Source organism: Styela clava, chromosome 2 (assembly GCF_964204865.1).
Source record: "Styela clava chromosome 2, kaStyClav1.hap1.2, whole genome shotgun sequence".
NCBI classification, from domain to species: domain Eukaryota; kingdom Metazoa; phylum Chordata; class Ascidiacea; order Stolidobranchia; family Styelidae; genus Styela; species Styela clava.
The window spans coordinates 27,379,673-27,406,214 of NC_135251.1; the positions used below are offsets into that span (position 1 = coordinate 27,379,673).

Sequence of the window (26,542 nt, forward strand, 5' to 3'; positions counted from 1 at the left end):
AAGTTTAGGTTTATTTCGACTCCATAATTAGGCGATTGCACACAGACTACTACAGATATATTATAAAGTAAGAAAAAACGAAAAACTCAAGATAAATTACATAGTTAACAAAAAATAAAAATTATAATAAAAATTATTTGCCACACCATATATATTAACAATTTTACCATGGTTGCCATTGCCAAATTTATCGATTTTCCAAACAGGAGTGAACAGAAAAAAAAAAACTTTACTTTATTAAAAAGAAATCGCCAAGCTGATCATATTTGGAGTTAAATGCCAAATTGCCCAACCAAAGTTGCCAGAGCTTCTTACCCCTCTATGCATTAGTCCCGCAAACTTAAGTGAATATGCAGAATTAACGGCTCAAAAAAAGTGTCCCAACCTTCCCCACTTTCCCCTGTATGCCAACAAGTTTGCTTTGAAATCAAGCAAAGAGGACTTTTCGAGATTCTGGTCATCCCTTTAGAATTCTTACCCACTACTTAGTAAGAAAACTTCTTCATTGCTAGTTCAATATGCCATAACTTATCTGTGCGAATCTTTTTTTTTTCTACTGATCTTGTTACCAACAAAGCAAAATCTAGAAACCGTCCTGTGGTTGACAGTGACAATCGCCTGGCTATATCAAAGCAGTCAAAGACGGTGCCTAATATAAGGAACCTTTTCAGACGTAGTCCCAACAAGCGCAAGATTTCCCAATGATTGTTTACGAAAAAGCTTTGACTTACTTGTCTGTGGTTTGTTTTTGCATTCTATGAAAGGTCGTAAATACATAATACAATCTGAGACGTCAATTTTTTTTTAAATGATGAACACGGGGGCCACGAGTTCAAAAAGCCTCCGGAGGGGGGCCACGAGCCATAAAAGGTTGGGAACCACTGGTTACATAACATATAGCCTACATGCAGTGGTGGGATTCAAATTTTTTGTCAGCAGGTTCCATCACAAACGTCGTATTTTTCAGCCGGTTCTGTTACAGAAAGTCATGTGTTTATTTCAGTAATGCTAACCGGTTCGCTGATCTCATAAAGTTCGCGAGACGGTTCTATAGAACCGGTGCGAACCGGCTGAATCCCACCACTGTATGTACATGCATTTGCCGATACTAGTGTTTTTGTACCAGACCAATATTAGAACAAAAGTAATGATAATTTTAATGATGCGATGAATGGCTCACCTGTACGCCTAATCACAGTAACTAGAAGTTACAGGAACAATGACAATATTATTATAGCTGTCCATTAAATTTATTTGCAATTTTTGTATTACTGCATTCGAGTCAAATCGTAGGAAATGAATTAACTTCATTTTTACCAATTACTTTATCAATTGTTTTCTACACTGCCTTGATTTTGTTTTTTTTGTGATAGGCAAATTCATTCAATATATTGTGGTTTGTGCTTGTCTTCTATGTTTTTATTATTTTCTATATAGCTTTTGTTCGACTTTGTTGAGTTTGCCTAACCCAGTTTCGTTCCAAAGTTTGTCTGTTCGGTTTGTTTGTTTACTGTACCAAAAAGGCTGAGAACTTACCGAAAAATTTTACAGAGGATATTTGGGATCTTGGATGCTGCTGAAGTCAATATCAATAGAATTTAATTCAAGAAACATTTTCTTTACTTAATTTTAGTAAGGGCCTGAGCCTCATCTTTTTCTGAATGAAGGAGAGAAAATAATTCAGATATTTCAGAATTAGAGAGAGAGAGAAGATAATGGTATACAATCTTTTTCACAGAGGAAATAGCACCAAGATATTTCATCAGCTTTAGATTATAGATTTTCCTATTGTTGGCCAAAGATATTGGCACATTTTAAATGTATCCAAGAAGAACATATATTGCGTTAATAAGATTTTTGATTAGTTCGTACTGACTTTTGGTAATTTATGCATGGGTATTTTAATTTATGTTCCATGGTAGTGGCAGGGTAATTAAATATGTACGAAAGTAAAAATAAAAATGTAAAATGTGTAACAAAATCTAGTGTTTGAATACAAAGTTTTCAGATTTTAAAAGATACAAAACATATTGTAGTACTAGCCTATTTAACACAAAGAAAATTAGAATGGAAATAAATTATTCACTTGTGCCCTATAGGCCACCACCACACCACCAGGGTGCAAATAGCGTGCATATTTGCTAAGTCCCATAGGACGAGCAGCAGCCTTGGAGGACGGGAGAAAAGATAGAATCTTAATATATATCATTTAAACAGAAAATTACTCGTTTTCTATCCAAGTATGCGTAGATAATCCCAATTATTATAGATACATTTAGGCATTAGCTTCATTTCGGCGTTTTGCGCTCTATTTGTCAGTTTTTATTTGTATTTCTGGAATTTAGCTATAATTCGAATAACTCAATGATCATTGTGTTTTTCGAAAGTTTTAGTGGTATTCCGTATTCCTTGGAATACCACTAAATAATTTTAGGGAAGGAACTTTTGTATCGAATTTCAAAAATATTTAGGTCTGTAAAAAGCGCCTTTTCATTGCTTGAATATAAAAAAGAGATCTTGATTATTTGATGAATAAAAGTCAAATGCAGTTCCCGAATCGACCTTATGTCGACGTTGCGTTGTGGTTTGGTGATTTGTTCATTACTGCGTATGAATCTTTACGGACATCGACAGAAAACATTTGCCAATTATTGACGTTTATTGTAACTTGTTTCCTACATTGTTGTTCTTATGTTTCATTTTTATAACTTATTATTATTTAACAATATTAATTATGTCTATCTATGACTTTGTTGACTAATTTTTAGTAACCATAATCTTTCTTACGCCACCAATGATCCAGAAATTTCAATAGGAATTAAAGTGAAAAGTTACGCAACTTTTTAGATCATGTGCAAAAATTTGCCCCCTCAACAAATAAAAACATTATATATTATAAAATATTCCGAATCGAATTTAAAATCTAACTTTCAGTAACGCGTGTATGCGACATAAAGTTTCGCCATATAAACGTTTGATAATGATGCAATGTCAAATGTCAAATCGAGTCGCTGCTGTTTCGGTTCCTAAGTAGATTATATAAACAACAGTGAAATAAACATGAGTCATATTACAATACCATCTTGCACCAAACCGACGTTATTTCCAAAGACAGAATTGGATATAATTGTGTGTGGAAAACATTTCCTCAAAGAACGCATATGTTGAGTAATCGCCACAAAGAGATAGCAAATTGTCGGTTCTTTAATATATATAATTAATCTAAATCAATTGTTGTGACCAAACGTTTTTCCAGTCTCCCAGCACAAAGGTATGAGGTTAATGCACTCTGGTATTTTATACTTTATTTACCGACGAAGAAAGTTTGGACGATTATCCACTTCGTCAAAAGTATTGTGTGATAATTGAGAGAAAAGTCTTCTGAGAAGACAATAACCTTCGACTAATAGCGTGGTACATGTATAAATTTTGAGAACGATAGTGCGTATTAATTTAATTCACATTTTACATTCGGTTGAACAATATTGAATGCAAAGTTGAAATTTTATCATATATATATATATAGTTTGAGATGGCATATCGCGTTGTCGCATATTGGTAAAATTGTAACAGCGATGGAGTGAGTTTTATTTACTTATTTGACTTTCAATGTTTAACGCGCGACAACATGCAGGCATTGGTGCCCGTCACACACGGCGTTATGTCAATAAATGGTCTATCTAATCATCGCTTAGTCCTCGCATTCTGTGGCCTTTGTTCCGAGCTATTGTCTGTTGTTGACCTGCTGTACGGAAATTCAATAATTTGAAGCAATTTTAAAATATCATTGGCCTTTGGTTCTAATTTGCATTCGTATGTTGCTGGTTAAGTTGAGTACCATTTTAAAGAAGTGATCCATATTACCAATGAGCAGAAACTATATAAAAATTGCGAATTACAGTTAAACGATCGACTGATTGATAGCGAAGAAAAAAATAATTTTATTACGTAATACCTTTCGTCGTGTAAATTATTCACAGGTAAACTAAGGCAATGGCTTGATTTTATATATAGATTTGTTTGTGCATCGTAGGATATAATGTAGATGTGTGGTAAGAATCGTTTTGGAATGGGTATTTTCTTTAGATTTCATTTGCAGTTTAATTGATTTCGGTTTGTTGATGTTATGATGTGAGTGAGATATGCAGGATGATGTAAAAAATAAATATACAATTTTCAATTTATGGACACTATTGGGATGAGACGTCAGTTTTTTTTTAGTTCAGTTACCCTTTTCATAATTAGCCAAGTTAGATTTGTTTTCACTTTTCAAAATCGAAACAACATTCTTAACAACATCGACATTAGTTTAAATTAAGCGAAATTATTTAACTAATGACGAAGAAGTCCAAATCTTTCCGTATGCGCAAGGCATGATGACTAGCGCACAACTGAGTGTATGTCATTTTAAAACGTACAAGGTAGTTAAGGATCTGTACATGCTGCTGTTGTGTCACTGACCGAAAGAATGTGCACAACTTATGTATTTATCCTAAAAATCAAATTCCATGATATGGAGACCCCATATCTCTATATGTAGCGGGATATTCAAATGGGTGTTGTAATAATATATATATATTCCAAATCCCTCCCAGCTTCAGAATAAGAAATTAGTTTCGACAATTGTTGCTTGCTGGTAGAATGACTTGTTTTCAACTGCCTGTCAATTGGTTGGCCAGTTTGCGGAAATGGTTTTTGACTTTAAATGAACCATGGGCAAATGCCGTCGCCAGAATGCGTTGTCACGACTTTGAGTATTGAGTATCCGCGAAAAGGTAGTTTACCAAAAGGTGTGGGAAATTGGCTCAACCGCTAAAACAGCAATTTCTGATGTGATAAAATGGTTGACATTTGCCATCTGTTGTGATTTTCAGTTACGTTGGGTCCAATGACCCTAGCGCCCAGCGATTATGTGCCTGCGAGGGCACTGCCAGACAGCCGGACTTTTCGTCGTCGCGTGGCGATTCAACTAATCCATATATACGATATTCGTGTCAATCACGAGTTTCTAGCATTCAGCTCAACATCTGAAGAAGGCATTGTTTCAATCGCGATAAGCGTTATTAACACGGTTGCCATCGCGCCTTTCATCACCATGCATGGATTCGCAGGACAGATATACTGTATGTGACTTATGTGCGAAAGGATTACTGCGACGGGGTTGGACCTCCGATGCTGATCTTCACCCTACAATTGCAAATTAGGTCTAATGCTTCATTTGGAATTCGTCTTTCTTATTGAAATACAACTAGTATTTTCCAACTTTTTTTTTATAGTCATCTGATAATTGAGAACCTTATACCTGTAAGTAAATATGCCGAGAGTTGATTTTGAAGTCGCATCTCTCCGTCCCGTCTATTGTCGTTGTGATGAATGTTTTCTGATCCACGAAACAATAAACTCACTTCTCTCTATATATATTGGACGCTTCGCCGAAACTGGTAGAACCTCCGAGATCGTATAAAGCAGGAGTTCCCAAACCGCGGCCCGCGGGCCAAATCCGGCCCACATAACGATTTGAAATGGCCCGCCGAACTTAAGTGTAGGCTTAGAGATATCAAAAGGCAAACGAAAACTAGACGCTGAAAACGGACGTTTCTTGGATAAATGTCAGTGTTCGTATTTCTACATTGGAAAGAATCAGACTCCAGCGATTTGTCTTCTTTGCCAACGAACTATTCCAGTTTTGAAGGAATACGACATTAAACGCCATTATAAGTCGAACAAACATGTTTTAAAAAATGTCAAATGAAAACGAATCCACAGAACCCCAGCTAAACTGTCGCGTACTTTCGGGCGCTACACTCTTCCGGCCCGCGAACACCCTTCCGATTCTAATTTTGGCCCGCGGCTAATAAAGTTTGGGAACCCCTAGTATATAGCTTCCTCCAACACCGTCATAACGTACTTAAACTGGTAACCGGCCTACAGCCCGGCTATCCATATGATTAAAATGAAATCATATCAATATATTTGTACATTTCTCCAAACAGCGGATTGCCCATGTCCTCAATAACTGATTCAAATATTCTCGGTGGTGTGGCGAATCGTGCTAAGCGTGGCCCCCGTACTTTTGATTACTTTGCTTGGGTTTGCATGTTCGAATCCCGTAGGGATAATTATGTGCGAGAGGATTGCTGAACTCCTCGCCTCCGAGCGTAGTAACTACAGGCTGTGGTACGATTAAGCCCTCTTATCCTTTTCCTCCTCACCGGGATAAATAGCAGAGCTAACACGTACCACTTCTTTTGACAACATTTTCCAATCTAAAATCTGTACGGTACGTTTTATTTATTACCTATCGGTATGTATGTTGATAGGTATTTGTCTGTTTGTTTGTTTATCCGTTAGATACACGCGATATCTCACGAAAGTGAGGTTAAATCTGCTCCAAATTTTACATGTGCATTAATCATATCTCAGACCAGAAGCCTATTGATTTGATGAAATATATCGTATAATTAGTTCGGTATTAATTAATTAGCGATGAAGAGATCTAAGAGGAAGGATTTAAATATTTATCCCGGAGGAGAAGAAAGGCGACAAGACGGCTTAATCACATGGCAAACTAAGGCCTCTCGCCCGGTTACCGGTCCAGGTCGGGTATGGGATCAGTTAGCCAGTTATTTGTTTTAGGAAGCATGGATTCGATGGTGGAGGAAGCCGTAACCGACCAGCAGTTACGTGAACCACCCTACGGCGGCGAGGAGTCCAGCAATCCTCTCGCACATGATCATCCCCGCATGGGATTCGAACCTGCGAACGCACGAAGGGTAATCAGAGATACGGTGGCAAGCGTATTCCAAACGCTTAGCACGATGCTCCACACCGCCGAGCCGATCGAGATTTTCGCAAAGTGAGAAAACGTGTATGACCTAGATTTTTGGGGCGATACCGGTAGCGCGCATGTGTTGAGTGTGTGTACGCCATTGGATCGATAAGTCTCCGGTCTCTGATGGCTATCTCGTTTTGTTTTTGTCAATCATCTTATCGTCTTTGATGCTTATTATGGAGTCAAAATAAACATGTAAACCCTATCCGGACTTGCAACCGGATATATATTCTCATTAGGCTATAGTCCCTTTGAGTCACTCCAAAGTGTTGTAGACTTATCCTAATCTCATTACCTATATATACTTAACTTATACTTAAATACATGAAATATCCGTACTAGTCTTGACAGTGTATGAAAATGAATGTGCACAGATTTATTTTTGGCACCAGTACAGGTATCGTCATTTTTTCATTGGAATAGGATTTGGTATTGGTACAGTCGTACGTACCGGTACCGGTACTGTCTGACTGTACCGTACCGTACGGTATTTGATCAGACATACAAACTTAAATCGGAACCTCGTAGTACGTGCTCGCTGTCGTTCTTGCAGTGCAGGTTTTTGTATTTTTTACAAGATTGCAAAATAAAAGAGTACGATAAAAAAGCGCTTTCATGAAAATAAATAAGTACGGTAATACTGTAATATGCATAAATAAAAAATGAGTATTAAAAACTCCGGTACCGTAACTAACAGAAAGTGTGAACGACTAAATACTGAAATACAGAAATAGTCAACTACCAGACTACCGGTATCGATATTGTAGTTTTGCGGTATAGACTGCCGTACTGCTGTACCGGTACTGTATTATACAACTTAAAAAAAACTGAGGAATTAAACAAATGAGTAGAATAAGCGGGTCTAGTATAGTTTAGTACCACGAGTACGGTACCGGTACTTCCAGTGGGCGTAGCATAACGAATTTTGCATATGTTATTCCTAATGCCCACCTGACTATGCAATCCAAAAATTACGTCACTACGATGTCACCATCACGTCATAGGGATTGCCAAAGTATAATTACGATCGCCCGAAATGACATCTGCGCCGCCGATAACGAACTTGCTAACGCCGGCAATCTCTCTCCTATCGTGATCGTTGTGACGAGAAAACAAGAGAAATTGCCTGCTCGGGTGATCGTCTGCGCGTTTTGGACGACCATCCGCATACTTCGGTGGGCCTTATTACGCCACTGTGACGTCGAAATGACGTAATTTTTCGGTGACGTAGTCAGGTGGGGGTTAGGATTGACATATGCAAAAATTGTTGAGCCAGGTCAACTAGAAGTACATGTGGTACTAAACTATACCAGACCCGAATAAGCAACTAAAAATACACGAAATTTAGTTAAGTTTGTGTTTTTTTAGTTTCTTTTACAGTCCGGGTTCCTTCAGATTGTTGGATTGAGGTTGTTTCTTTGATACAGCTTTTTACCACCAGATGAATTTACCCTGATCCGATCATTAGCATTCCATTCGATGAAAGTACCGGTAAGGATTTTGGTTGATCAAATGGAGAGGAAGCAAAATATCTTTTTAGTACGTTTAAACTTTTTTTTTTCTGATTTTTAAAATAATTAGTAGGGGCAATAAAAAAATGACTGAACTCTGTTGCCAGATGGTTATTAATTGCCTGCTCCTAAGCACACGCTCAGCATCTTTTTATTGTGCTTTTGTGTGAGAAATTATCTGCATGATTTGAAGATCTATGTTTGTAGTTTTCCAGTCAATCATGTTCTTGAGTACGTGGTTCATGCTTTCGGTGGGGTTTTTCGTCCAGTGTGGACTAAGATGCTGATTCTTTGTTACGCAAAAAAATCCCCTTCTCAGGGGTAAAACCCAAGTAATTAATCCCTCAATGATGGGTTTTCTACTTCGTGTAATATGTGATAAGTCTTTTCCGCAAATATTTTTCATTTTCTGTCGTTATTATTCCTAAATAACACAAACATTTCTGTAACGTTTCGTCTGACCCAGGTCAGATTTCTTCAGACAAGCATTTTACAACTGGAAGAAGTCTGACTTCACAGAAATATATTTGTGTAAGTGTGCAGCAAGACTCTTGAATTAAATAGAACTGCAAATATTGTGCAGTAGTACTTGCTGTAGCATTATTGCGTTAAACGCATACGGGTCCACTTGCGCAAAGGCATAGAGCAAGGAAAGGTAGTTAGTTTCACGTAACCCCAACTGTTAATATTTACAGTTTACAAAATCAAAAGTGGAAAACAATAAGTCTCAACTAAATTTAATCGCAATTTCAACTAATTCTTTGAGCTATTTTTAGGTAAAACATCAAAATTTGGTTTCAGTTTGGTTGTGGCAGCATCAGGCGGGCCAGATTGAATTACCCAATGAGCCGGATTTGGCCCACGAGCCGTAGTTTGCCCACCCCTGGTATATGCCGATGGGAGATTACTCACTGACTCATAGAGTCGTAGCACAACTAGATTTCATGTCACAAAAATATGCTTTGCGAAAATCTTAATGTCAACTATTTTAATTCCACTTGGGGCTAAATTGCTAATTTCACACTGGTCTAGCTTCCCTATTTTGCCCAGACTCATTCAGTTTTTGCTTATGGTAGTTCAGTAATTAGCAACATCTATTAAACTAAGTGTATACAGAGATGAGCGTTAGAGTTAGCCATAATTCACAGAATCATTGTAGAATAAAAGTCAATATACACTATACAGTATATTCAACGTTTATATTTGGAATTGCAGGCTGTTGAGATGCACTTTTTGTTTAGTTTCTAGTTAGTTTTGTTTAGTTTTTCTTTATTTTCTACAATTCTTGTGAATTAAATAGTGGCCTTTTCGGCCATATTTCGACCTCGATTGCTCAAAATGATAATTTTTCAAATAAAACTGTTCTAAATTCTTCCTAAAATCTACTTTAATCAAATATTTGATTCATATTTGTCATCTTTAACTGATTTTGACTGAGATTTAAAGTCTAGTTGCCTACTGTATCAGCACAATAATCATGTTTTTTGTATATTGAGTGCAATGTACAGGGTGTACAAAAAGTTTCGCCCGATTATAAAGTCTTTATAATCAAATGTTATTTTTTTTTAATTTCAAAAAAGATTTATAGTCAACCTGTTTCTAATTGGATGTTATAGATGTTGAATGTTGTAGTCCCCATTTATCATACAACCAAATTTATTCAAATTTGCAATTGGTAATGCTATGAAATCGGGCGGAACTTTTTAGACTCCCTGTATTTATTCATATAGAATTGCATATGGCTTTTGTCTTGTTCATTTCGTTTTATGCTTAAATTTGTTCCCTTTTCACTTTGTGGCAAATTTTCTTTGTTTAGTTATGTTTGTGACCTTCTATTTTATTGCAACACTTGTTTTGTATTTCTAGTTATTTATTAATCATTAAGCTGCTGCTGCTGCAGCACAGTATACAACTTCACAATAAAAATTTAACCAAAGGAAATCTAATTAAAACAAAAGCAAATATGGAAGATGACAGTGTCGCCAAACCTGTAGAAACAATTGAATCTCCTCCACCCCTAAAAGGTTAAAAATACTTGAAGTGTTTTATTCATTGGTAATGCTTCCAGCTTAATCAATTATTGACAATAAAGGGGAATTTCGTAGAAAATGGGTCTGATTCTTTTTTGTGTCATTCATTTTCTTCTGTCAGCATAGACTTATGAAGCATCAATGATAGAATAATCCCATTTTAATGAGGAAATGTCATTTTCACTTTTTTGAACCTTGTGTTAAACTGAGTTCAAATGTAGATTAAACCTGTAAAATATTGTTATTTTCCAGTAATTTCTATATTTCTCTTGCATAATAGGCCGCCCCAATTACATGTGATTCACAAGCAATTGTTAAGCTCCAACCTCCATGTAATTATCTGTCCCCCTCTTGCCTCCCCTGCCTCTGTTTACCGTAGTTTGTGTTAACCATTCTGTTTACTGGTCTACTTTGTGTCAACCATATCTCTGGATAAATATGTTTATTAATGTATTTGACGCTTAATTTGCTAATCAAGGCATGTTATTGTATGTTTCCGAACTGTCATGCTGTTATTTGTTGTCAATGTTTCAGAAATTGCACCAGACCCGGCTGTCAGGTTTCGAGGTCTCGGCACAAACTTCAGAGCTAAGCTCATTGGAATAGATGATGTTCCTGATTCAAGGGGTGATAAAATGTGCCAAGAATCTATTTTAAAATTAAAAGTGAGTGTTATAATAGATATGACTCAATATCCAAGTATCTATGTCTGGAGTGTATACTGAGGTCAAGACCTACGTATCTGATACATGCATGTAAATCATGATGTAAATCATTGTAATACATTTGCATATTCAATCAAATTTTCAAAAACTTGCATGCACACATGAATATTTTTGGTTATTTTTATGTAGGCTGCTGTTTTAGCTTCTGGACGTCATAAACAGAGAGTCGTCATCAATGTTTCATTGGAAGGAATCAAAATCGTTGATGTCACGACAGGGGTTAGTTATCATGCCTACTTTCACTAATCCATTGTACAGGGTGACTAAATAAAAACAGAACCCAGGTCGTTTAGAACATAAACTACCGTAATTTAGAGAGAACATAAGTTTTGTGCAAAGCGTGCCTTATTACTGAAATTTATGGGTTGTGTTTTTTTGTGTCACTCTGTATATAATTTTGTATGAGATGCAGTCATAATTGTGTTGTGAAAAATGTGTTGATATTTCTTTTATTGTGGCTTGTAACGAAGCTATTCAAGATTTGTATTCTGATCCTAGAAGCAGTAAAGTGAAAGTGCATTTTAAATTTTTATATTTTTATATTGTATTTGATGTTTGATAATAGTATAATTTAGTCTATTTTCATTGTTGAATGAACACAATTCTCTCAATCTGTTTTCCCTTTGATGTGCCCATTGACCATAAATGTCAATAAAGTATTGATTCTGTGACTTTCCTTGAATCAATTGTCGCTTTATAAGCAAAAGCAATTTTCTGGTTCATGCTACTAGTGCTTTTGACGCTCAATGAATGAGATAATCCTAATTGCTTGTTGCTTATAAATACAGGAAGTTCAACACGTCCACCCAGTTCATCGAATTTCATTCATTGCACGAGATCTCACTGATAGAAGAGCTTTCGGCTATGTCTATGGTGCCGGAGAAGGGAAGCATCAATTTTTTGGCATTAAAACATCTAAAGTAGCAGAAGTTTTGGTTCTTGCTTTGCGGGATTTGTTTCAAGTTGTTTATGATATGAAGAAGAAGGAGATTGAAGATGCAAAAACTCATCAAACAGTATGTTATGTTTTTGTTTGTTGGCATATATAAACGATTTTTTTGTTTTGTATCAAACACTTATGTACGGTGATCATCATTCAACTGAATGCATAGCTAAAAAATCAGATATTATAATTTTATAAATTGCTTTTTAATAAAGAAGCCCTTAATGCATTGGGATATTTTCAAATCAAATTTTTAATTCCTATTAGAGGTACAGTAAGGAATTTTTGGTGTACGATCATCAACTCGTAAGATTCCGATTTTGAAAATGAATAACAGAGACCATTCCTTTTGTGCCAAATACAGCGTTTCACAAGTACTTAATGCTGTTTGGGATTGTGTTCACTTAATGTTAATAAGGATTCTGGAAAGTTAGATTTGAACAAGGAAAATGAGATTATTCAATAGTAAAACACATATTCTTTAAAATATATACATGGTTGTTGTTAACATGGTCCAATTTTTGTCATTCACTCGTTACAATTGCAAAATAATTTTTTTTTCCATTTTGTAGAATGGCGAAGAGAACCAAGTAACAAAGCCTAATCCTCAGCAACAACAAATGAATCAGGCTCCAGTTCAGCAACAACAAGGCGGTGAAGGAAATTTGTTTGATTTGGAACAACAGCTATCAACTATTCAAGAAGTAAAATAATTTTATCAGCCATTTTTTAACAACCAGTGTACTTTTACAGTGGCAATGTCACTATTGTTTTCCTGTAAGCTTGTTTCCAAGGCATTGTTATACTTGGTCAGACTAAGACAAGACACAGTTGGGCCCACTGGGACACGAAACCGCAATGTGATTTTAAAATTTAGTTGCATTGCATGAGAACCTTGAATACTAGGACACCGTAGCACGAATCCCTGATAAGAGGACTAGGAAGCGTTATATCATTGGCCATATATTGCAGGCCCTAGTGTTTCCATTAATATGGCCTATGGAAACACACTTGATATACCGGTATATCAATGCATCGCTTGCTCATATTTTTTATAATGTTAAAAAAGTTTCATGTGAAGGAAATTCAGACCTAATATGCCAAACTTGTATAAAAGTTTCAATTTTTGATGAAAATCTGCATGCATATACATTGTACACATAATATGTTGCCGCCAAAATTATAGATATAGAAAACCATACAGGTTGTAAAATACGTAATTGTTTAATGGGTTTGCATATCAATATAGATCCATTGCATATCAATCAAAGTATTGCAGTAATTAATGTATACACGCCTGCTTATTTCTCATGTGAACTTTCCTCAGCACATTGATTGATGAAGTGATTATTGACTTACCAGATCTTACCAAGGTTCAACCAAGGTGGCGTTGAATAGTTCAGTTTGTGGTCAATGCAATCAATTGAAAACATAGCTTTAATTTACCTGATATTGGGACTTTGTATTGCCTAACGTAATGATGTACATTAGATCAGTGGTTCCCAAACTTTTTTGACCATCGCCCCCCTAAAGTAGTTTATGCAACTTCATCGCCCCCCTGCACTACAAAAAAATATACAGTCAGAAACGAATATATTACAGACCAAATAAGAAGACAAATAATAGTTTATGGTGTTTTTTATTGAAATAGATGAGCTTGGTGTTCTTCAGCGAGTTATTTATTATATCTAAAATTACCCCGTTTACTGATGGAAAGGTGATTTCGTTGTTTTAATAGCAATAGTAGCACGGCTGAAAACCCCTTTTTCACCATATAATAGATCGAAAATGAAAGAATCCAGGGTTCTACCACCTCAAAAACCGCCCTGTACTCTTGCCTTATAGCATTTCACTTTCTAAATTCACCCCATTTCACATTAAAATAATAAAAACAAAGTTAATTTTCCCAAACTTATAATAATGATTTTCGTACATCTCATTCATTCGTACAGCCTGATGACCTGCACCAAAATATTTCGGAAAAATTCATCCCTGATTCCTCATCCTATCACGGCCTCCAGTCCGATCACCATTCCACAATTAACCAGCCATTTGTTTTTGATTCATTGACTCGGATGTGGAAGAAGCCGTGACTGACTATCGGCTACGGCCCAGGGGTCGGCAAGTTTTATGTCGCTCGCAGGACAAAATTCAGGGTTGCTAGTCTTTTGCGGGTCGCATATATTTTTTGGAAGTTAAAAACGGAACAGCACGCAAAAACTGCGACAATTCGTGAACTCAACTCAGTCATCTTATTAAAAAAATATTACAATGATATATAATGTGACACTGTCTCGTTGTTGCATCACGCTGGATAGCTTTATGACGCCAAGGTTGAAACATTTTCTAAATGGGCACCACCAAACCCACTTCTTTGCTTGTTCTTTGTAATGTTCATTTTCGAAAATAATGATTTGCACAAATATGTACTTCCAAACATCGAAGTGAATATTTTCGCATGATTTGTGAAATTTTGATAAATATTTTCTCTCTAAGAAGATACATTCTTACAAAAATTAAGCAGTGATGAATCTCTCGATTAGAATATGAATTTTATTTTCTTATTGCTTCGCAATATATTCGAATATTTACTGCGCTATTGAACCCCTGCACTCAGCATCAATTTTTCTGCGTGTTTTCATTTGTCTAATTATAATTACATTGTAGGCTCGTTAATCGAGTGGCTGTTCACTAGATTGTTAGGATATAGTATAATTTAGTCTAAACGTGTCTCACGATAAATTCTGTTACGTAAAAAAATGTAATTTACTCCTCGAGCGTAGATTATAAATGAAAAATTTTCATCGTCAAAACCGCCGTTTGGATATTTCCCCGGGCATAGACTTCCTTGTTTACTTCGTGACATTGGCCAATCAGCAAGATGCAAAAAAAGGGAACAATGCCCCCTTTCGCATCCGCTCAGGCGCTCAGACACTCTCACTCAGACAGATTTTCAGGCGTGGTCGTGAACACTACCTCATTTTTGCATTTTTGAATTAAATTCGTTAGTTTTTAGTTGTTTTTCGGAAATTTAAATATAAATCAAATAAGTCAATGATTACTTTGCCTTTCCATGAGTTTCAGTTTAAATACAGCAATCAAAAATTAGTGTAGAAATAGCTGTGATAGACTAGGCTAAAATTCTTTATCGGTACTTTTAAAAAACAGATTGTTGAATGGTGTGTATTAGAATGATAGTTTGAAACAAATACCCCATTTTAAAGGCAACAACTCGCGAAACCACTCTTAAAATAAGCCCCGAAACTTTTAAAATGGTAAAGTATGGGAAGAATTTTCCGCAGTCAAAGGTCGGGGAAAGGTCCATTCAGTGAATCGTCCAGGGCCAGATTATTTTACTCCGGCCGTATTTTGCCGACCACTGGGATACGCAAACTACCTTACCTTACTGCGAAGACGAGACCAGAAATCCATTCGCGTGTGAATATCGCCCACATGATCAAGCCTGCCAATGCACACAGAGTACAGAATTAAGTGCGCCGAACATAAAACAGGTTTCGCGAAATCGCCCCCCTATCGCCCCCTTAGACTTTTTCGCCCCCCCTCTGTATCGTTTTCGCCCACTGGGGGGCGATATCGCCCACTTTGGGAATCACTGCATTAGATGTTGCATTGGTGTTGCATTGTTTTCACTTTTAGACAAGATGGCAAAACTCCATCATAAAAGTTCACGTTCTGTTTTTTTCTTCAACGAATCAAGCTTGCGAATTGTTGGAATACGTCCAGAATATTCTGGTCTAAGTCGGCAGTGAAAAGAATAATTAATTGAATAATATAATTTGATTGCCATAATTTAAATCGTTGCTGTAATTCTACACTTAGGCAAACCCTGGGCGTTTGAAACATGTTTTAGAGAGAACATAACTTTTGTACAAACTATCCTAGATTATTAGGTAAAATAAGTTTTCCTTGTTTTCGGCTTGTATGGTCGCACTGCATATTGCTGTTTCCAAGTATGAAAGTTGAATGGAAATATGTGATTTGGTGTCGGGATGTAACAAGTTCTTCTGTCAAGGAAAACATGTGGGAGTTGCAAGCTCCTAGTTTTGGCCATTTTTTGGTTGCAGACCAGACTCTTTATTGATTAATTTATTTTATATGACTATGTTTCTAAAATCTATCACACAATTTTATTCAGGGCATCAATAATATTGATTCAATTGGGCCGTGGTCAGAAAATATCCCAACTTCTCCTGATACTCCTGGATTTGGTGATGGAAGCAGTAGTGATTTGTTTGGAATTGCGGTGAGTTTAAGAAACATCTCATTTCATTTGTTCGATGTGACTTGACGTTAAATTTTTCCATGTGTATTTTTTAATTCGAGTAATTGAGAGGATATAAATTACACTGCAGTCGATTTTTATTTGTCCTGAAACTTAAAGATTTTTACATGATACCATAACTTTACATTAGTTAGAGCTTCTAAATTTTATAGTATTTTTTAATTCCCTAGTTGTTCAATTAACTGGAATTTAATGAACTTCCAAAATTTCATTCATACTACAGTGCAATCAATGCATTCGTGTGGGAAATACTACATGATTATTTTTCTGAATGTACTTTTCTACTCTATTCATCTTATCATGGATAATTATTTTTAATAAAATAAATTCAACAATTGATCTTGATTGATAATAACATGTATTTTCTCAGAATCTGAGTGATATTTCAAGTCTCAGTAGTGATTTTAGTTGCGCTAGCAATACCGTGGTGGATCACGGTCACGCTGGTGGAGGTGAAAGAGCATTCAATCAACAACCGTTTGAAAGATCTGGAAGTTCTCGAAGTGCTATATCATGGCAAGGATTTATGCATCAACAACGACATACTGTGGCTCGTGCAAGCAGTCACAGTACAGGAAATACCAATAGATTGCTCTCAGTTCCAGATGATTTATCAGAATTAAAAAGAACTAATTCTGCATCTGAATCAAAAATTTCAATGGCTTCGAGCAAGGGTTCTTCTGAATCAATCAAAAAAGAAAATACATTCAAGGTTCCTAAAGAACCTAGTGCAGAGAAAAAAGTCAAAGAAAAGTCAAACATAGTTGATGAAAATGGTCCTCAAGTAATTAAGCCTACCAGAGACACATTGCACAGTAGTTCATCGTTGCAATCTTTACCTGGTTCTGAAAAGAAATCAAAGAAACGTAGTTTCTTTTCTCGGAGCAAAAAGTCTAAATCTAAGAGCAAAAAAGATAAAAACACAGAGAAAGAAATCAGTCCAAGATCTGGACATTCACGAAATTCATCATCGGCGGGAATCTCAGAAAATGTCAAACCTCACCCGCCTCTAGGCAGGTTAGCACGACAAGGTTCTGTATCTTCTGTTAGAAGTTGTGTCGTACCATCGACTACCTATAATGTCGAAGTAACTACAACAAGGTTATCTAAGAGTCGAACAAGTTTGAATGATGATTCAACAAAACCTATAGACACACAAATTACATTCATGAAATCAAAGCAAGTTAATGCTACAAGTTCTGAGGGAAACAGAGATAATACAACAACCAGTCCCTCATATATAGTACAAAGCAGTATTTGTCCCAGGACCAGACCCCGAGCGAAGCATTCTGGTAGGGTTGAAGAAGCAGAAAATAACCCACATAATCCACCCATGTTTAAAACTCATTCTAATGTCTCTCGTAGTTCTTCAAAGTCTGAAGTGTCTGATATCGTTACTAGAAGTAAATCTGCAGACTCTGAAATCAATACTCAAGACTCGAATAAAACTGAAACCACAGATCCTGAGTGGGTCGCTTCATTTGATGCTGATTTTGATGTTTTAAAAAAAAATAAAATATCAGTTTCAGTGGCCGAAGAAGATTTTGATCCCTTCACTGGTCAAGTATCAAGCGAAACCAAAATACCTTTATCTGCTTCTTCAGTTTTTAATGACAATGATTGGGTTCAAAATAGTGAAAAACAAGCCGAACAAAAACAATCTAATGAGGAAGATACTTCACCTCAGAATAATGCATTTACAAGTGAAAATGCAAGCGATAATTATTTTACAGACTCTACCGTACCTGATTTTTCTGAAGATCCCTTTGCTTCGGTGACAAACGGTTCACCGTTTGATGGTATTGATCCATTTAGTGCCAAAGAGGATCCTCTTGATGATCCGTTTTCCGTATTTTCTGAAAGTGATGTCTTCAAAAATATACAATCAGAAAATACAAAAATTATGGACACAAATACTTTTGATTCTGATATTAATACTAATATTGAAGGTAATTCAGATTCAGAAATTGAAAATGAACCAACTTTCCCACTTGGAACAGATAAATTTATTTCTAACATAGATGATTACACTATTAAAACAACAATGTCAGCAGATTCTTCTTCATTGACGTCGGGTATGTCAACTCCTATTAATACACAATCACCAGTACACAATGCCAACAATATATCTATTATTACTACCTCAAACACACCTCCTACACTGCCACCGAGATTACCGCCCCGTCCTTCCAAAAAATCATCGCCTATTTTAACTTCACTCCCAGATGAATGCCCAAGTGAGCCACCTCCTCCATTGCCAAATCACTGCCCCCTTCCATCCTTGGATGATGATTCTGAAGAGGAAATCATTTTTGATGAGAATAGTGATGAAGAAGTTGATTCACCAGATTACCTTCCTCCACAACCTCCACAAGTGCCTTCACGATCCCCACCTGTAATACCAGAGAGAACGAGACCACATATTACGTCTTCATCTAGTTCACAATCAGAACTTAGTCAGGAGGTTTCAAATGAAGAATATGAAGATGACTTTTCAGAACAGCAGGTTATCATCGCACCCACAAATTTGGTTATGATGCCTGAATTAACAATTGCTTTCTTCCTTTTTGTGCTTGTGCTTATGCTAATGTTGTAATATGTTAATTTGAGCCTGCGTTTTTCCTTGCATGTGAGTCTGTGACTGTCCTAACTCATGTAAACATGCCTTCATTTTATGTCAATACCTTGTTGGCATCATGTTCCTGCATTTTATATAATATTAAGTTATTTTGTTCTTTACTATTATAATACTTCGCTTTTAACTAAAATCAATGCTAACCTTACAAAAATTCAAGCAACTCATTATGTCTGCAGCAACATTTGGTGGTGAAGTAAAAAACAAATTGTTACCGGTATAGTCGATTTAAATAAATTTTTGTGTTGTTCTTATTTCACTTCCGTCCAGTAGTTTCTAGTATAAAATGGTGATTGAATTTGTAATTCTCCACTTTTAGTACATAATATCTTGATTTATTGCATATCAGTAGTTTGTAGTAAAGTAATATTAGCCAGATTTGATACCATATGTGAGATATGGGAACTTGCTAAAAGGTTGAACTCTTAGAATCTTGTTAGACCTGAATTAAAATAAGAAATAAAGTAGAATTTTCACATTTGAATTTTTCGATAATTATATAATTGGAAATTCAAAGCGAGATAAACAGCCACTCAGTGATGCGTTGGTGATATCTCACAGCTTACTAGTCATACGTACCTTTTTCAAATTCTCAGCTTGAAAATTCTAAAAATCTCAACCATCTCACAATATCTCTTATACCTCCACCACCTGTTGTGCATCGTAATCGACGGAAGCAAAATGATAATCGACGTCCTCACTCATTATGTTCTTCTGTGTCTAATGGTGATAGTTTCAGTTCCATCAGCTCCTCTAGCAGCTCTTGCATAACTGGCCACTCCAGTCAGCCAGAAGATTATGACAGCTTTTTTACATGTAGTTCAGGGGTAATTTTTCAATGAGCATGACTGCATGTAATCACACACTTTCACATCTGTGCTGTTGTTTCAAACCTTCTCTCTGTTGTATTAAAATCTTTAAATTAGGAGAATAATAACAGTTGAAAAACTTTTATTTTTATTTTGGATTCATTTCAAATTCCAATCCTGCTATGGAGGAAATTTAGATATTACTTGAAGGATTGTTGATGAGGGGTCAGGGTTTGAGGGTTTCAAGACAGAAGGGCGAATGTTGCAATTTCTAAAAATTATCATTTGAAAATATTATAAAGGAATAGGTACTCTTCCACCTGGTATGTAATCGTTGTCAGAGATATTCTCAAAAATATTTTAATATAGAGTTGAAGGAGTAGGCTATATGTCCTGGTTATTTTCTCAAACTCTGGTTTGTCTAATCATTTGCTTTGTTTCCTTATTGAAGGATTTTCACAGTGCACAGTTTCACATTGAAAAATAATTTTCACAATATTTTGCACAATTCACGAAATAGGTGATATTGCTTTCTATTTAATCTACCATTGGTGATCTAATCTGGGTGTAGCTTTATTATGGTGCAATGCAAATTTCTATATGCGTAGACTAACTCTACCAATATGGGGGGCTCTATATATTTAGCATTTTTTATTTTATACCATAACTTGTATAAAAAATCCTGAGTTTTATTCATTTGCTTTCTTATTTAGGATTACTTCATTTATTTTTTTTGTGGAAGTTTCATTAATTTGGATTTTCATTTCATGAAAATCTCTTTTTTTCCATTTCATGTTTTAGTTTTGTGCATTTGATTTATTGCATGTTCTTCAGTTCTAGTTTTCTTGGTGATTTTTTTTTGAGATTAGCTTTATTTTAATTTTAAATATACTTATTTATTCATTTAGAGTAATGGATCTGGTGGACAACCTAAACAGACGACATCGTATGCTGACGAATTGTTTGACATCGCTTCACCTGTTGCCCAGCCTGCACCTCAGCCAGGAGCAAAACTGACGAAGGAGCAAATATTGTCCAGTTTTGGTGGAGGTATGACATTCGTTTACAAGAAATTAATATATTTTACACAATAACCGGCTACTTTATGCAACATTGGTGGCTGCACATCTTGTTATTAAGCATTATGAACATGCTATTTCACCTCGTAATTACCCTGTTCGCAAGTTCAAATTTTGTGGGGGATGATCATGTGTGAGAGGATTGCTGACCTTCTTGTCGTTGTGGGGTTGTTCACATAGCCAATTGTCGGTAAAGACTTCTCCACCATCAAGTCCATACATTCGAAAAAAAATACATGTTTTTTGTTTACCCATTCCCACAATTAACTTGGACTTGTAACCGATTAAGCCGTATTACAGCATTTCATTTCCCGGGATAAATATGAAAATCCTGTTTCATCCTCCTTAAACATATATTTTTATTTTAGCTCAGCAGCAGGGAATGTTCCCAGGACAGCCAGGCATGATGGCTCCTCCGGGACAGCCAGGCATGATGGCTCCTCCGGGACAGCCAGGCATGATGGCACAGCCCGGCATGATGGCGCCACCAGGACAAATGCCAATGCATTATGGTCAACAGCAGTTTATGCCACAGCAGCAAATGCAAGGGTATCAACAACCTGTCACACCAGCTATGGGAATGTTTCCACCCGGTCCCAGTCCGGCAATTCCACCGCGTCCTGGTGCTATGAGACCAGCTGTACCACCATCGCTTGTAGGAGGAGCAGCGCAAAATCCATTTGGTGATGCTGGTGTGGATAGTGGTGCAGTCGGAATGTTGGCGCCTATGAGCAACAGTAGTGGTGCACAGTCTGGCGCTGATGGTAGCTCTTCAAAGCCCGATCCATTTGCTGGTCTTGTATCTGGAATAAGTGGCTCCGGAGCAGCAGCCACAAAGAAAGATATGTTTAAGAACTTTCAAATGGCCAAACCTCCCCAACCTCCACCGAGAACAAATCCACCAATCAATGCAACAAATGAAGCTCCAAAACCGTCTTCCGATTTCGACAATTATTTTCTTAACTCTGTTGGAGGATTGCCAATATCGGATGATGCAACCAACAACAATCCAACTCCAGCACCTAGAAAGCAAGAGGCTGCTCCAGCAAACGATCCGTTTGGTATGGGCCTTGGTGGTGCCAATCCCGCAGTTACAGGAGGCTCTGATCCTTTTCAAGGGAATGCAGCATTTTCACAACCTTTCCAGTTTAACCAGGTATGTCTTTGAACTATTCATAATATACTAATCAGAAATCTCATCTTTATACTGACTGTCACCTAATATGTGCAAGACTGCAGCATAAGATTTTTACATCTTGTTGTAAAATGCTTGTCTGAGAAAGTCTGATTTTGGTCAACCGAAAGCAGGACCATTGAATTGCATAGTATCATTGGTAGGGTCATATTTATTCCTGCTACATGATTCTTGCATTATATGCATACGGATCCACTATTGCAAAGACATTGATGAAGGATTGGGAGTTAGTCTTGCGTAATTTTTACTAATATTTGTCTTTGGCTTATTTTGGTGTTTCTGATAAATATTGATCTGATAAGAACAATCTAAATTTTATAATCTTTCATTCATGATATTCTATGTATCTTATCTCGGCAATTGGATCTTTATTGCTTTTCAACCTAGTCCTTTTGAGTCACGCTGGTATCTTTGCACTTGGTCCAAGGGAATCCAGTTGCATGAGAATCTAGATAATAATGCTACTCAGTTATGAATTGTCCCGACTCCGATTGACACTCTCTTTTTTTGTAGAATTGGACATAAATCCTAGTTGGCACAATTTGGACTTTACTAGATTTATTTTACTAAACTAGTGCATGTTTAGTGTTTACCAATATTTCCAGATCTTCTGTCCAATTCATTTTCCACTTTTATTTATCATATGGTAGGAGAATTTCTAATAAATCTTCAATTTTTTTACCTTACTGTTCCTGATTTTTTTTTTAATATTCCTTTTGCTTCCGTGAAAAACCTAAAAGTTGACATTATCTCCATTCTGCAACAATGAGTTAACTTAGAAAGTTTATTGAGTGGAGTATGTGTTGATTTCCACTTATAACACTCAATGCCAATAACTTCATGAATGCCGTCATGAATTTTTATTTGAATCTACAGAACTGTTGTATTGTACAGGGAAACCCCCAAAAATAGAACCTATAAAATATTAAAATTAATTACTTCTATGAAAATGGATGGATTAAAACCTTGAATTTTTGTTTGTGTATGATTGTACCCAAAAGTTTCAGTAATCTTGAATGCTTGATACAAAAGTTATGTTCTCTATGGAATATGTTCCAAATGACCTGGATTCAGTTTCTTGGGGCCAACCTGACGTAATGAAAAAGGCGCTTCAGAAGTGTGTGTGCCAATACTGAGGTAACTAATTCTGTTCACCTACTTTACATAAAGTTGTGTAAAGGGACAGAAACCTATCGGCAGGGAATGTATTCATTTGACAGTCACCGAACTCGTAATAGAACTAAAATAAGGAAAATTGTAATAAAATTTTGGCCCAACCCTAACCTGGTACACACACTACAAAAGTACCCTGGAAAAAGTCATAATTTATTACATTTATAAATCTTGATATACTATTGCATTTTAACTTTGGAAAACACATTTGTATTGTTTTTCCAGGGATCAGCAAACTCTGATTCTCTGTTTGGATAAATTTGGATAAGAAGTCTCAACAAATATATGTACAGTCAAGAACATGTTTCGTCCACATTAAACTTTACTTCTTGTGCAATAAATAGCTGCAAGCGAATGTATCACTTTCCCTTCAAAAATTTGTGCAGAATATTCCTGCTTTTCCAATGCTCGCTAGTATGGCAAACATGATTACACTATATGCATTTTACACATATCAGTTTATTACCGGCTTCAATTAGTGTTAAACTAAATTCATTTGTATCATGTTAGTCATGTACAATTTTGGTGTGTTATGCAAGACCCAATTTGCTAGCTTTATACGATAGGGACATGTTATACAGGGTTGAAAATAAAACATTTTCGATTCATTATTTGCGTGCGCATTGTCATAATAAACGAAATTTTTCTCCTTAGTATATGAAATATATTATTTAAATTTCAACATATACCAAAAAGATAATAATGTATATTTCATTTCTGTAATTTGCCATCTCATTATGCATTTTACCTTCAATATTAATACTAAATCATCAATCGTTTCGCATTTACTGAATGGTTTTTATCAGTGATTCAATTTTCATTCTACACTATTCAGAACAAAGTGAAAAGACTAAATATTGCAGTGAATTTTCAACCAGATCAATGGGATATTTCAAATTACCCACTCTGTCCAATTTTGAATTGTTTTCCATGCTAAAACAATAATTTCAATGTTCTAATAATTTCGAATAAATTAAAAATTTAAATCTTCTTCACATGGCTAATATGAATACAATGTTTCTTCCCGAATTATGATTGAATGACTATGCTAGTTTTGGGTATGCAGTTCATTATGTACAATTGGTATGCATGGATTTTTGTGTTCTTCCTACTAAGAGAATATTTATTGATGGAACTTCTCCACCTTCCCAAATTATAGAATTCAAGACCGCTTCTGAGCATAGCATTTTATTAAATTACCCTTCAAAAAAACCTGATGCAAATCTTTTTCTTTTTACGTCCATTAAATTTTTGATTTTTTCAATGAATATCAGATGATCCATATATTGTATGCCTTGCAACGATTGCATGCCGCCATATTTTGATCCCTCATCAGTTTGTGCAATGGAATGAGTTTGCTGAAATGACTGATTTTTTTCCTTTTAATCAGTGTTATCAATTTTTATATTGCGTTATCTAGAGCAGTGTATTTCTAGTAATAATATATTGTGATTCGAGCAAATGCAGATATAATCCTCTGTCATCATGTATTGAAGCAAAATAATATTTTTCTTTCAAGACACTATAATTGTATTGGCTGAATAAATTAGCCCTATGACATATTCAGATGTGGTATTTTATTCAAAGTGATGTGTGTTAGAAGAAACAGCATTGCCTACCGTGGAGTGAGGGTAAACCCCTGCATCTCATCACTACCCTTGGTGTATTTGATGTATTGATTGATATACACTTAACGGCAGGCGTCGGCAACCTTTTGTCGCTCGCGGGCCAAAATTAAGATTTGCAGGTCTTGAAGGGCCGCACATAGGTTAAAAACCGAACGGATGGCCGGTGAATTACATTTTTTTCCACAGATCAGAATTTTAAATTCCAAGCAGCCAACTTATATATATATATATATATATATACTTGTGTTGCATCACGCTTGATACGTTTTCGACATCACTAAATGGGAAACATTTTCTGAATGGAACACTGGATATAGGAAAGATTAAAATAGTGCTCGAGTGCTCGGCTTGTTCTTTGTAATGTTCATTGCACTTAGCAGCATCAACGTTTCTGTCTTTTGTTGCCATTTGTCTGATTATAATTAAATTATAGGCTCATTAACGTAGGTAACCAGCGTTACTTCTCGGAAAGTATTACACTGAGCAAATGTTTGTTTTACTGAACATGAATATGTTAGAGCTGAGCAGAGTCCTAAATTTACAAACTATGTGAAATATTACAACAGCAGATTGTGAACAAAGTATACATTCAACTTGAAAACATGGAATGAACATTCTAGCTAGGCGTTAGAAATAGTTGATAGTTTTTGCTGCTCTAGGTAGGGTTGCCAACTTTGTGTTAAACCATTCCGGGACACCTTAATGTCTAGAATTTGAAAATTGAAGCTTGTGAAACACGAAGCACGTCAAAAGCAACAGTGCGCGCTGCGCGTCGTGCAGCGTTATTTTCCAAACTGTAAATAATTTTATGATAATCAACGAAACTTGTGAAATGTTGACTCTTTTAACTTTAACGCAAAAATGCAAAAAAAAACTAAAACAGGGAAATGTACTATTTTTGCTAAGTAGATTTAATTATTTAACAAAAACACAAGTAATTAGTCTTTCTGGTATTTACATTTTTATTGTAATTTTGCCGATTTGAGAAGAACTTTTAAGAAGAGCTGTCAGCAAGGCGTCCTAAAACAGACGGCTGTGCGAGCCTGAAAACTGACTGAATAATGAAATCCTGGTCATCAAGGACATCACACTAACAGTGCATTATAAACTAAAAACAAAAAACACGGAATATTGTTACATGCAGCAACTTTATTAACTAAATTTTTGAACAAATCTCACTGGATTAAGTTTTTGATCCTCTCAAGTTAAGGTGACTGCTGTATATAATCTCATGCCATCAGGAGGTCACGGTTGACGACATGTCTAAAACACAAATTTCAACTCAATCCTATTTGAATGAACCATACAGATGTAATCGTTTTTATTGAAAAATGTGTTTGCGTGAATTACATCCGAATCCAGTTTGAACGAAATCGACACGCTTACAATGGCCTTCTATTTCAGAACGCATTGATTGTCGTTAAATTCCGGGACAACCGTATCCCAGCTCGGGACACGGGACGCTAGACGTCCATTCCGGGACTGTCCCGGCCATTCCGGGACGGTTGGCAGCCCTAGGCCTCTAGGTGACCACGAAATGAGTATACTCTAATTCAAATGATGAAGCATTTGGCCGCTCACTGCTCCACACATAAGTAAGATGAATGTCTAATGAAAACTCCCCAAGGTTTCACTCACTTTTTGATACTGTAATGGTATCCCTACATATTTGAGCCTCG

The 26,542-nt window shown here is 36.1% G+C and overlaps 1 protein-coding gene across 1 annotated transcript; it reads left to right on the plus strand.

The window, feature by feature from the left end:
* Positions 1-7,614: 7,614 nt before the first annotated feature.
* On the plus strand, positions 7,615-24,797 carry LOC120335281 (uncharacterized). Its single transcript, XM_039402765.2, has 10 exons — positions 7,615-10,367; positions 10,908-11,038; positions 11,228-11,317; positions 11,887-12,114; positions 12,614-12,745; positions 16,198-16,305; positions 16,715-18,850; positions 20,697-20,838; positions 21,236-22,023; positions 23,461-24,797. Exons 1-10 carry the CDS (start codon positions 10,307-10,309, stop codon positions 23,491-23,493), a joined length of 3,849 nt encoding a protein of 1,282 aa, XP_039258699.2. The 5' UTR covers positions 7,615-10,306; the 3' UTR covers positions 23,494-24,797.
* The last annotated feature ends 1,745 nt before the right edge of the window (positions 24,798-26,542 follow it).